Here is a 14,056-nt window from a genome sequence, read left to right as displayed (position 1 = left end):
CTAGCCTGAAGGGTCATCCGGCCGAAAAGGTCATTTGGCCGAATAGGTCAGTTGGCCGAATGGGTCATTTGGCCGAATTTGGCCGAATAGGACATTTGGCCGAATATGACATTTGGTCGAATAGGACATTCTGCCGAATAGGACATCTGGCCGAATACGGCATTTGGCCGAATACGACATTTGGCTTAATGCGACATTTGGCCAAACATGATATTTGGCCAAACAGATCATTTGGCTAAATAAGTTATTAGGCCGAGCAGGACATTCCCAAGCAACCAAAAGTTCGGATAAGAAGGAATGATTTGGCTTAATCAGCTCGCATTTTAAGTATTTTTTTGTATTGTGGGAGTGCAAAAGTGAACTTTGAAGTTCCGTTAAGATGCTTGGAACTTAAAGTGAAACAAAGGAAACCAATTGATTCGGTTAGGAGCAATTCTAAGTAAAATCTGAACTTTTGGTTGCTTGGGTTTGGCCGAATAGGTCATTTAGGGGTCATAAGTCATTGGGGTCTCCAGTAGCCTTGCGAGCAAAGCCGTTGGATTACCAATCCGGAAATGGCGTGTTCGATTCTCGGTCCGGTCTAGGATGTTTGCGGGTTGGAAACTTTCTCGATACTCTGGGCATAGTGTATCCATTTGTACTTGCCACACAGGATACGTACTCATGTAATGGCATAGAAAAGCTAAAAACAGGCCAAGTTCCAGTTGGAATGTAGAGGTCCATTGTAGAAGAAGAAGGTCATTTGAAAAGTGAGAAATGAGGTGTGAAAAGTGAGACTTCTCACTACTCACTTTTTACAGTGGGCAGTGAGAATTGAGAAGTGAGTAAATGTCCTATTCGGCCGAATGACCCTCCCGGCCAAATGACTTTCGGACTAATGGTCTGTTCGGCTAAATGGTATATTCGACCAAATGGCATTCGGCCGAACGGTATTCGTAGTAGTACGAAGTGAGATGTGAGATGTCTAACTACTCACTTCTCACTTCTTACTTTTTACAGTGAGAAGTAGGAAATAAGTAGTGAGAAATGAGTCATCTCACTTTTCACACCTCATATCTTACTTTTCAAATAACCTATGCGGCCAAATGACATGTTCGGTCAAATGACCTATTCAGCCAAATGATATGTTCGGCCAAATAACCTATTCGGCCAAATGTCCTATTCGGCGAAAAGCGTCCTATTCGGCCAAATGACTATTTCGACTATATGGCCCTTCCGGCCAACTGACTTTAAAACTAATGGTCTGCTCGGCCAAATGGTATATTCGGCCAAACAACTTTCGGTCTAGTGGCCTCCGGCCAAACGGCCCTTCCCCAACAACAAGCCATAGTTCTTTAACATTATGGTTACGATTAGCGATTACGATTGTTTTAGTTCTCCGGAAGCAAAGAAGGAAGTATGTGACGTGTGACAGTGTGACACGTAGCAACGTAAATTCCTCGTAACAAACCGCATAGCAACCACCGGGTGGCAACCGCCACGCCTTTGTCTCGAGGTTTGTCAGGCCCTTTTCCCTTTATGACTAACGAAGCTTAATATACCGCCTGCTTTGCAGCTGCCCTCTTCTCGCGAGTCACCTTTTTGAAATTGACTGCCAGCCAAGACCGGTAGCCTTCCCTGTGAACTTCTGCACTCTTGCTCGTCGACTGGGACTAGAACGCTCGACACTTGCGGAATCACGCCAGTGACGGCCATGCGCGAGCCCAGTTTCGCGATCTAGGTTCCTGCCTTCAGTAAATTGACGTATTTTGCGTGCCGTCTCCGTACTGGTTTTAACTAAGCACCTTCTATCCTTTTTATCCACTGCGACTTGATCGCAAACGGTTATGTCAGCTTCCCAAAAACAATATGTTTACTTCCGTGATGTCCATAACTACACCGATCTTTGGGTGCTCGTCATCCTTTTCTTGGTCGGTCACTACCTTTCTTATGACATTGGTGACAGTAACCCCGTAACCATGCTCATATTATAAAAATTACCCACAACGCAATCTTTAATTGAAAGTTTAATTCGATTACAGAGAGTGTATACTGAATCATAACTTATGTTTCTGATAGAATGTTTGAGTTTCAAAGTATCACTGAGTTATTGTGTGTGATTGATCAAGGCGAATATTGATCGTATGATGAGTGTAGTTCGAGTTTCAGGAACGCTCTCAAGTCCTTGTCAAATTTAAATTAATATTGGTAAAGCGAAGCACAGGGATTGACACGAGTGGCACAATTTTCCCAAGATTCATCCAGCTACCGGGATATACCAATGTTAGTTACCCATCACGAATTAGTATCGAAGGTGACGAAATCCAGGTGATTGCTAAGTTCATGTACTTAGGGTTTTAGGGGATCCTTCGTGGCAAGAAATCGTACTTACTTTCTCTACGTACACGAGACCTGGACAATGTTTATGAAGGACAATCCTCACGGAATCCAAAATTAAAGACATTCCCTTTTTCAAGGGCACACCACCCCCACACGCACTTGGAGTCTTTGAGAAAAAAGTGACATGGAGCAGGTCATGAATTGCATCAGCTATTGGGAAAATCGAACATCTGTGCTGCTCATAAATGCATAACAGTCCCATGTTGATAAGAAATCAAGCAAACATGGGACAGTTCGGTTGGTTGGGAATGTAAGCAGAATTTTGATAGGGATCCAATGGGTACAAATGGAGCGATGCGCAACGAGTAAGGTAGATCGGCCTCTTGTCAAAAAAGAGAGTAGAATCGTTTTAAGCCGTAATTTCTCCAATGTAAACCCTTATACGTTTGGAAAATAGAACACGATGAAATCAAATGATATCGAATCAAAATCTTTCATGCAACTCTATGAAACAAAAAAAAAGCAATAAATACATTATCTTCTAATCATCTAACCTATGTTCATATGAGTTACGAAACCTTCATACTACCAAACCAATTCAGGCCACAGCGGCTTCCCCTTTTCCGAATGAGTAATCTTATCGCGTTCGCATATTTGTTAACTTCCCCCAACACTTAGCTGGGAAGTTAGTCGAGTCGTGATTTCGATTGTCACCGGGCAGGAATCATTAGAGGATACTCAATAATTTTTACCTAGTTAAAATGGCCTTAGACCTGTACTACATGCCGCTATCGGCACCATGTCAATCGATCCGCTTGCTGGCCAAGGCCATGAATCTTCACATCAACCTGGTCCACGTAGACTTGATGAAGGGGGAGCACATGAAGCCGGAGTTCTTGAAGGTAAGTGAAACCGCCACATCTTAAGACATCTAATTGCACAATTTTCTTTCGACAGCTCAACCCACAGCATACCATCCCGACTCTGGTGGATAACGATTTCGTCCTGTGGGAATCGCGTGCCATTTTGGTCTACCTCTGCGAGAAATACGGCAAAAACGACAAGCTTTACCCGCGTGACCCGAAAAAGCGAGCCGTTGTCAATCAACGGTTGTATTTTGACATGGGGACGCTGTTCAAACGATTCGCCGATTACTACTTGCCGGTAATATTCCAGAACCAAAAGTTCAGCGAAGAAAAGCTAAAACAATTGGAAGAAGCGTTCGATTTTCTGGAAATCTACCTTGGTAAGAGCACCTACGTCGCCGGCGATAAGATTACGGTGGCGGACTACACCGTGCTGGCAACGGTCACCGCGATGAAGGTTGCCGCCGAGATCGATTTCTCCAAGTATGCCAACATTGAGCGCTGGTATGCGCAACTCAGCGAGGAAGTGGTCGGACACGAGGAAGTTTGCGTGCAGGGTGCGCAACAAATGAAACCATTCTACGATGCAGCCAAAAAAGCGGCAGCCGAAGAGTGACACAGCAACATAGATATTGGCGGATGTACGCCCACCTTGATCGGAGTAAAATCCCCCGAGTACTGAGAAGTGTTTATTTGTTTTACGTTCTGCTCACGGCTAGTTGGAATCACACATCTCTTTATGTGGATGGGGGCTTCATACACATAGATAGACATAAGTGTTAGAAGCTTAGCGGGGTATCCATCAGGGGGGTCTCGCCCCTACTGAGGAAAAATAGCTGTTTTGTTTTTTTTTATCAAAGATTAAAAACAAATAAATCATGTGAGCAATCACAAATTTGAACATTTTTTGTTGATGTAATTTCTTATACTATCTGCCATATCTCTAATTGCTACTCCGTGATTGACCAGACTTAGTGAATTTGCGTAATGAATATCTGAATGACTAATATCAATAGAGAAGTCAGACATGTTGGAAAGCGTTCTTTTTATTTTCTATTTGTTTTAGTAAAAATAGAATTTCGTTTTAGCTTATGTTTGATTGATGTTTTTATTCCAGGAATTTTGTAATCCTCTTAAAAATGGAGAAGCGTATTTTATATTCTTATATGTACGTCAATCCCCTTGTTAAAGCTTTTCGTTGTTTTTGCCTTTCTCGTATACTAAGTATACGTAAAGGCTACATGATCGATCCATAACCAAACTTTGGATAGATGACTTGGAGACCCATAGTGTTATAGTGGTTATAGGGTAAATCCGGGTGAGATGCCGCACTTCAGAGATCTGGTAGAACAGACTTGATTTATTGGCGCAAATGTATGTGAGAGGGTGTCTTTTGTAGCGAAAACAAAAACGTAGATGACTGCTCATTCTTATCAGCCAAAAAAGTAATATGACTGTTACTCACTTTAATTTGGGCCGCGGAGGCTGTATAATTTATAATGCTATTTTTAATAAAGACTTTTCATACGGTTTCGCGAAAAATTTCACGAACCCACATGTTTATTTTATTATTTGTATCCTCTAAAACGCTTGTAGGTTATGGTTTTAAGCAGTTTACGTTTTTAGTAAAATCGGTATAGATGCCGCGAAAAAATCAGGGTGATGTGCTGCACTTACCTACTGTCAGCGCATTAATGAGATATTATTTTTAAGTGGGAAAATCATGTGAAATACGAAGAACAAGATATTGCAGGGATTAGGAGGAGAAATCTGCCCAGAATTTTCAGACGTCGTAGGATAGTTTTTCCTTTCTTAATAACATGCTCCAAAATTAAAGATATTTGCACAGGGAACTATTTCGATTAAACTCTGTCGTTATTTATTACTATCAAGCTCATTACTGAAAACATAACAATAATATGAAACATTTCAATTTGCGCCCCAATCCTTCGTTTTCGTGATATTAATATGGGTACATGATATTAAATAAAAGAGCATATACACTACGAAAGAAAACCAGGAATGAAAAAAAAACATTGCTTCGAAGAATATTAGGCCATCCTTAAATGTTAGACAAGTTGAAACAAGGTCGTAAATATAGAAAAGGCAATATGTGCAATTTTTGACCTTAAAAAAGCACATAAATAAAGTTTAGTTTTTTTTTACGATTTTTGTAATTGATTGTGGGAGAAAAACTATACAATAAAATAATATTAATTTCCTTGCCCTGAAAATAAGGTCTGTACCTACAGGATCACGTAAAACTGAATGAATAAAATTACAAATTACAAAAATTAACCTTTGCATCCCCAACCTCTTTTGTGCATCAAAATTTTGGGGGATGGTTTTGCTCTAATTCATTCAATTTTTGACCGATTTGTTTGAAATTTTCAGACATGAACCGGAAATAATCATAGTTTCAGAGGATCGATCGATTGGACATGTCGGTCCACCGGTTCCGGATTTATACGGAATCCCAGTGGGGTCTGTCGGGTGGCCATATCGGACATTTTTGACTTTTATGTTTGTTATTCGTACCAATATCGCCTTTTTATACCCGTATCGTGAAGAAAATTTGTTTGCGATGCTTCTAAACGAATTTGGAAGCACGATGGCCACACTGGAACCGGTTCCGGGGCTCTAACTGGGGACATATATCAGATTGCTTCGAAATGTATCATGAGGCATATCAATCATCGGCATTTTTTGGTGAAAGTTGTTTTGAAATTAGATTTAGATTTCTACTATCAATTTTGATCCTTTAGATCCAGTTGATCCAAACATCCCGGGACACCTGGAACCAATCCCGAAGACCCTGTGGAAGACTTGAATCCGGTTTTTGGGAAAAACAGCATGCGACAAATCAAACTTCATGATTCACCATGACAAAAATGTAGGATAACATTTTTTAGATCTTGATTTTGCTTCTGGCCAGTTCCGGGGTAGACCTGTGCGCCGAATGAAATTTAATCGGCGACGGCGTGATAAAAAAAAATAGGTGGTGGCGTCACACCGTTGGCGGTATATCGCCGTAGAAATTTCTCCGGAAGTTCCCCCAGGTATTCCTCCGGAAGTTCCTCTAGCAGAAATCGCTCTCGAAAGATAACGAACAACGATAAAAGAAAGGCAAAAACCTCTTCGAATCATAACAAGCCATTAAAACAAAACTATCGCACTTGTATACAAGTTGAAAAAAAAAACTTATTCGGATAGGCGGCCCTCACCGATGGGGTTAGATAAAACGCTTTGTTCTCGCTCATTTCAAGTTGGAGACCATATAGTTTCGCACAGATGTGCAAAACAAAAAGAAATGCATCATCAGAACCGGTGCCCCCCGAAATTGGGGTTTAAAAAAAAAACAAAATAGATAAATCATGGGTTGTAGCACCCCGAATCAGTTCATTATCGTAACAGCTACCGAAAAACTTCTCTCGCGGTATGCCACCTATCGAGAGTATATACAGACATGATAAGTGAGAGATTTGCTCATTCTCATTTGGATTGAAACCCTGTCCTCCAGTTCCTCCAGGAATTCCTCCGGAAGAAAAATATATAAAGCTCTTTTAGTGGAATGTATTCAACCGTCTAAGACGAATTAAGTACTCTCCATTTAATTCCACTAGTTAATTTTCGTTATCTTTGCAGATACGTATTTCGACCACAACTGTGTGGTCGTCTTCAGTGTCTCGTACTTGACTCGACTTGAAGAAAACAATCGCAACTTACACTATTTATACTACGCTAGGTACCTAATCTAATCTTATTTGCCTACTTTATTTACCTATACAGTAAATTACTTTATTGCTTAGGTAGAAAATTGAAGAGCCAAGAGCTGCCATTTTCCTGATCCTTATTGAACAGCGCTGTTTGTACCTGTTTCCGAGTTTCCATCGATGTAGCTGAGAGTTTGGAAATCCACCGACAGGTACAAACAGCGCTGTTGAATAAGGATCAGGGAAATGGCAGCTCTTGGCTCTTCAAGTTTCTAGCAGTAAAGTAATTTACTGTATTGCGAAGTTCCTCCGAAAGTTCTTCACGGAATTCTGTGGTACCGAAACACCGTTGGCGACCGGTGGATGCGGTGTATCGCCGTAGAAATTTCTACGGAAGGTCCCATAGGTATTGCTCCGGAAGTTCCACCGCGAATTACTTAGGAAGATTCAGCGAGAATTCCTTCGGAAGTTCCACCAAAAATTTCTCCGGAAGTTCCTCTAGGAATACCTTCGGAAGATCCTCCAAGAATTCCTTCGAAAATCCTCGAGGAATTCCTTTTGAAGATCCTCCAGGAATTCCTTCGAAAGTTCTTCCATCAATTCCTCCAGGAATTCCCCCGGAAGCTCCTCCAGGAATTTTTCCGGAAGTTCCTCCAGGAATTCCTCCGGAAGTTCCTCCAGGAATTCCTCCGGAAGTTCCTCCAGGTATTCCTCCGGAAATTTCTCCAGGAATTCCTCCGGAAACTCCTCCAGAAATTCCTCCGGAGGTTCGTCCTGGAATTTCTCCAAAAATTCCTCCAGGAATTCCTCCGGAAATTCCTCAGGAATTCCTCCGGAAGTTCCTCCAGGAATTTCTCCGGAAATTATTCCGGAAATTCCTCCAGAAATTTCTCCAAGAATTCTTCCGGAAATTCCTCCAGAAATTTCTCCGGCAATTCCTCCAGGAATTCTTCCGGAAATTCCTCCAGGATTTTTTCCGGAAATTCCTCCAGAAATTTTTCCGGAAATTCCTCCAGGAATTTTTCCGGTAATTCCTCCAGGAATATTTTCCGGAAATTCCTCCAGGAATTCCTCCGGAAACTCCTCCAGGAATTCCTCCGGAAACTCCTCCAGGAATTCCTCCGGAAGTTCCTCTAGAAATTCCTCCGGAAGGTCCTCCAGGAATTCCTCCGGAAGGTCCTCCAGGAATTCCTCTGGAAGTTCCTCCAGGAAATCCTCCTGAAGTTCCTTCAGTAATACCTTCGGAAGTTCGTTCAGGATTACCTTCGGAAGATCCTTCAGAAATTTCTTCGGATGATCCTTCAGAAATTCTTCAGAAAATTGTTTCAGCAATTCCTCCGAAATTCTTCAGGAATTCCCAAGGAAGGAATTCCTCTGGAAGTTACCTTAGGGATTCCTTCGGAAGTTTCTTCAAGAATTCTATCGGCAGTTCTTTCAGTAATTCTTCCGGAAGTTCCTTCAGGATTCCTTTGGAAACTCCTCCAGGAATTTGTCCGCAGGAATTCCTGAATGAACTTCTGGAGGAATTCCTGGATGAACTTCCGGAGGAATTCCTGGATGAAATTCCTGGAGGAATTTCCGGAGGAATTCATCTGTTTGAAAATATTTGGCCCCTAACTTGAAATGAGCGAGAACAAAGCGTTTTATCAAACCCCATCGGTGGGGGCCGCCTATTCGAATAAGTTTTTTTTTTTCAACTTGTATACAAGTGCGATAGTTTTGTTTTCATGGCTTGTTATGATTCGAAGAGGTTTTTGCCTTTCTTTTATCGTTGTTCGTTATCTTTCGAGAGCGATTTCTGCTAGAGTATAGATAGTGGAATATATAGATGAGCGAAGATAAATCCACTGTCTCCAAACGAACTGTCAAACGTGTCTCCAAACGAGCATGACGTCACGATTTCAATCGAAACGTTAAGGGCTGTGACGTCATATGCGCGTGTGCACGGGCAAAAAAATCGACTCAGCCATGCTTTCGCTCATCTATAGATTCTACTATCTATATGCTAGAGGAACTTCCGGAGGAATACCTGGGGGAACTTCCGGAGAAATTTCTACGGCGATATTTCAAAACAACTTTCACCAAAAAATGCCGATGATTGATATGCCTGATGATACATTTCGAAGCAATCTGATATATGTCCCCAATTAGAGCCCCGGAACCGGTTCCAGTGTGGCCATCGTGCTTCCAAATTCGTTTAGTAGCATCGCAAACAAATTTTCTTCACGATACGGGTATAAAAAGACGATGTTGGTACGAATAACAAACATAAAAGTCAAAAATGTCCGATATGGCCACCCGACAGACCCCACTGGGATTCCGTATAAATCCGGAACCGGTGGACCGACATGTCCAATCGAATGAATTAGAGCAAAAACATCCCCAAAATTTTGATGCACAAAAGAGGTTGGGGATACAAAGGTTAAAGACAAATATCCTCGACTGTGTATTGTTACACAGTAGAAATGAGAAATTTTTCACGAATTTGTTTGTTTTTGGGTTGAAATACAAATACAAATGATTATGCTTTGCTGAAAAATATCGTTTATCGCAAAAACAAATTTCTAATCCCATTTCTCAAACATTTCCCACGTGCGGCATCTCCCTCCGAGGTGTGGCATCTCACCCGGATTTGACTTTTTTTGTATCGTAAATAGTACAGTCAGATTTTGTTTTTGTTTCGCAAATGACTTCTTCTTCTTCAATTTAACGGTTTGTTTGGAAGAAATGTCGATTTTTAAAAAGGTGTGGCATCTCACCCGGATTTACCAATCGACTCAGCTCAACAAATTGAGGTGATATGGGGTCGATTTATTGATATTTTTCGTAGAACAATAACTATACGCCATTTGTTTTCCTGCGTGACGTTTCGGTCTACTACTTTGTCTCGACCATCTTTAGATGCATTTCGATCACCGCAGCAATTTCCACCTCGCTATCTGCTGGGCAATCACGTACCAGATACTTACTTGATACTTGATGGGCTACAGCTCTTCGATAAACCTACGCCGAATGGAGTATCCTTTTCCACTGGACTCGATCCTGGGCCAATCGCTTCCAGTCGCCCTGGACATTGAGCGCCCTCATGTCCTCTTCAACTGCAAAAATCCATCGTGTACGCGGCCTTCCACGAAGCCTGCGGCCTCTTCCGGTTTCTCTACTAAATATTACCTCCACTTGACGTTCTTGCGGCATACGAACAACGTGACCGGCCCACCGTAGTTTGCCGTGTTGAATAAGTTTAATAATATCCAGCCCTTTATACACCCGGTACAATTCGTGATACCGTTATCCTGTTTACCGCCGAGAATTGTCCTGCACCTTATGCTCAAACACTCCAAAAGCTCTCCGATCAGCCATGGACATTAAATGTTTCATGGCCGTATAAAGCCACCCGAAAAATCAGAGTAGTATACAGCGCGAATTTTCTCTTCGTTTGCAGACTACGGGACTTAAGCTGGCTACGAAGGCCGCAATAAACCCTATTTGCAGCTGCAATACGCCTTTTCACCTCGCTCGTAACATCATTATCGCACGTCACTAATGTTCCAAGATACACAAATTCTTCTACCACTTCACCATCCAGCACCATTTCGCTACCACCACCACTCTTCCACGGCACGGCGATCAATTCCGATAATATCGATATCGTCCGCAAATCCCAGGAGCATATGCGATCTTGTGATAATGGTACCGCTTCTTTGCACACCAGCTTTCCCAATCGCTCCCTCGAGCGCTATATTGAACAGTAGGTTTGAGAGTGCATCACCCTGCTTTAATCCATCTAAGGTAACAAATGACGTCGATATTTCATCCACAACCCTTATACCTTCTTGATTTCGATCCGTCCAACGTTAAACGAATCAGCCGTATCAGTTTGGCCGGAAAACCATGTTCAAGCATAATTTGCCATAATTCATTCCGTTTCACTGAATCGTACGCCGCCTTGAAATCAATAAACAGATGATGTGTCTGCAAGTTGTGCTCCCGGAATTTATCAAGGATTTGTCTCAGGGCAAACATTTGATCCATCGTTGATCGGCCCTCACGAAAACCTGCTTGGTATTCGCCGACGAAGGACTCTTCAAGCGGTCTCAACCTGTTGAACAGAATACGGGACATACTTTTGCACGCCGAATTAAGGAGGGTTATTCCTCGGTAATTGGCGCACTCCAGTCTGTTCCCTTTCTTAACGAGAGAGCAAATGAGGTCGTCCAACCAGCTAGCAGGCATTTCCTCTTCTTCCCATATTTTTGACATAATATGGTGCAGAACTTCATAAAGCTGCTCACTGCCATGTTTGAGCAGTTCAGCCGGAAGCTGGTCCTTCCCTGCAGACTTATTGTTTTTCAGCTCTTCAATAGCTTTTTTAACCTCATCTAGTGTAGGCGACACAACAGCTTGTCCATCGTCGCTAATATTTTATTATGTTCATCGATGCACCGTCACTTCAACTATTCAACAAAGTGTCGAAGTGTTGCTTCCACCTGGCTGCCACTTCGGTTTTATCTGTCAGCAAATTCCCTTCTTGGTCGTTGCACATGACGGGAGATGGCGCTGTCTTTCTTCGCACGCCATTAACAGTCTCATAAAACCTCCACATATCATTCTGCTCCATTTTTTCCTGCGCCTCGCTAATCACTTGTTCTTCATACTCTTTCTTCTTCCTGCGGTGGGTTCGTTTTTCGGCTGCTCTTGCTTCCTTGTACCGATCTGTATTCGATCGGGTACACGACACCAACATCCGGCTTCTGGCAACGTGCTTCTCGTCTGTCACTCTGTGATTCTCCACATCGAACCAACCCGTCCTGGGTCGCCTCTTAGCAGTGCCTACCACTTCTCGTGCTGTTGTGCTCACTGCCCCATGGATCGACTCCCATAGATCGTTGATGTTGTCGCTAAGGTTGATTACGCTTCTGGCAGTACTCATCCGATACTCCTTCCGCCGACAATCGCTGGATATTCTAACGCATCGTTCACTGTGATCTTTCGTTGGATACAGTTGACAACCGTGATCGAAATTTACTGACAACGAGGTAGTTATCAGAGTCAATGTTCGGACATCTAAATGTCCGCACATCGATAATCCGAGAAATCGCGCCCATCCACCAGAACATGGTCTATCTGATTGCAAGTTTCACCATTTGGTTGTCTCCAGGTGTGCTTTCGGATATTCTTTCGTGCAAAGTAGGTGCTACTGATGGCCATCCCTCTGGCAGCAGCGAAATTTACTAGCCGTAGGCCGTTGTCATTGGTAGCGGAGTGAAGGCTCTCCCTACCAATTATGGGACGGAAAAAGTCCTCTCTACCGACCTGAGCGTTAGCGTCTCCGATAACAATTTTCACGTCATGCTTTCGGCACTCTCGATAGGCTTTATCAAGACATTCATAAAACGTGTCTTTCACGTCGTCGGTGGGTAAACGTTGATTAGGCTGTAATTGAAGAATTTGCCCCGTATCCTCAACACACAGATTCGTTCGCTAATGGGTTTCCACCGCATCACTCGCTTCATCTGCTTGCCCATCACTACAAAACCAACTCCATGCTCTGCTTTTCCGCCGCCGCTGTGATAGATGTTATATTTGAATGCAGTGTTGGTCGTGGGGTCCACAGCTCGGAATTCACGTTCTCAGGATCTGGGCCATCGGACTTCTTGAATAGCGGCCACGTTCACTCCAACCTTCTGCAGTTCACGAGCCAGAAGGCTCACTCGACCAGGTTAATTTAGGGTCCTGACATTCCAGGTACCGAGTTTCCAATCATAGTCCTTATTTCGTAGCCGGCTCGGTTGCCAAAAATAATTTTCTCTTTTTTTTCTATCTCCATTTTTCGTGGTATTTGAGAGGCATCAGTAAGCTACCTTGCCGGAGTCGCGTTACCTACATCGCGCTGATGGGGCTGCCACCTTAGGTATATGTGACGTGATACAGCATTCCGTTACTCATCTGCTGGGTACCAGGCAGACGCTGTTTGAGCCACACCTACTGGTGAACAGCACTATACTGCACTACCAGCTAAGTACACAACCCTTAGCTGGCGGTCTTTTGTCATCGGGCGATCCGTGGAAACGTGAGATAGGAACTTGAGAGGACCAGAGCTCTGTTGGGTGCTCCTTCCTTGATGTCAACCCACCGTTTTGCAGTCCTAACCATATATGACGCATCCGTAATAAACCTTAAACAAAAATTGTAATAATTTCGAATACATAACGGCTCCGTTATGCATTACAATCTTTCGAATAAACGACAATTGAAAATAGAGAAATTCATGTTAACAAGACAGAATCACCGTCTTTGACCAGAGGTCCCACAGATTGAATACTTAACATCTAGCATTAGACAACGGACAGGACATTTACAGTAGAAATACTACAATAAGAGATCGGTGAAGACGCCATCTTGTTTCCAATCGAACCGTCAAAAGCGGTTCCAATTACACTTATTTACTTTTTGCATCCATAAGAAGCAAGCGAAAAGTTCAAGTGATGCCAGTATGATTTTCACGATTTCATGCATTTGTATACGTTTCCATTTCGACAGTTTTTCACTCCGCCGGTCTTTGGTTATAGGGTGGCTAATTTACAGTGGAGAATATTCCGTTTTACGAAAAGTTTCTCTTTACTAAAGAGAATTGAATCGAACGCAAATGCGCCCAGTCGACCGACGCCGCTAACCGCACGACCGCACTGTTGCGTCTCGTCGCATGAAGCCCCAAATACAATGTTACCGGAACGGCAACGGAAACGGCAAATTTGACAGTTAGCCCATATATTTTCTGTCAAATTTGCCGTTTCCGTTCCGCTAACATTGTGTTTGGGGCTTGACAGGTCGCGTTTACTCTGGCTTGCTCCTTAGGGCCGATGTCCACGTAGCGGTATTTTTAACTGCGTGTACGCCGCGTCCACGCAAGGTACCCAGCATCAAATGGAGTAATGCACATGTGCACGACTACATTTGATGCTGGGTATACTCGATTAAGTTGAAAACCGGAATACGGGACTAGCGAAGTTGGATTTTTCTCGCAATCCGTACGTTAAACCTAACTTCGCTAGTGGCGCGCTAGTCTAATTAGGGCCTAATTAAACTAGCGCACTACTAGCGAAGTTAGGCTTAACGTACGGATTGCGAGAAAAGTTCAACTTCAAAAGTCACCCATTT

General features: G+C 43.0%; 1 protein-coding gene across 1 annotated transcript; it reads left to right on the top strand.

Annotated features, from left to right (window-relative positions):
* Positions 1 to 2,990: 2,990 nt before the first annotated feature.
* LOC134208076 (glutathione S-transferase 1-1-like) lies at positions 2,991 to 4,086 on the top strand. Its single transcript, XM_062684167.1, has 2 exons — positions 2,991 to 3,221; positions 3,277 to 4,086. Exons 1-2 carry the CDS (start codon positions 3,081 to 3,083, stop codon positions 3,799 to 3,801), a joined length of 666 nt encoding a protein of 221 aa, XP_062540151.1. The 5' UTR covers positions 2,991 to 3,080; the 3' UTR covers positions 3,802 to 4,086.
* The last annotated feature ends 9,970 nt before the right edge of the window (positions 4,087 to 14,056 follow it).

This window comes from Armigeres subalbatus, chromosome 1 (assembly GCF_024139115.2).
Source record: "Armigeres subalbatus isolate Guangzhou_Male chromosome 1, GZ_Asu_2, whole genome shotgun sequence".
NCBI classification, from domain to species: Eukaryota; Metazoa; Arthropoda; class Insecta; order Diptera; family Culicidae; genus Armigeres; species Armigeres subalbatus.
Note: the sequence above shows the minus strand (reverse complement) of the source record. Positions and strands in the feature narration are given on the sequence as shown.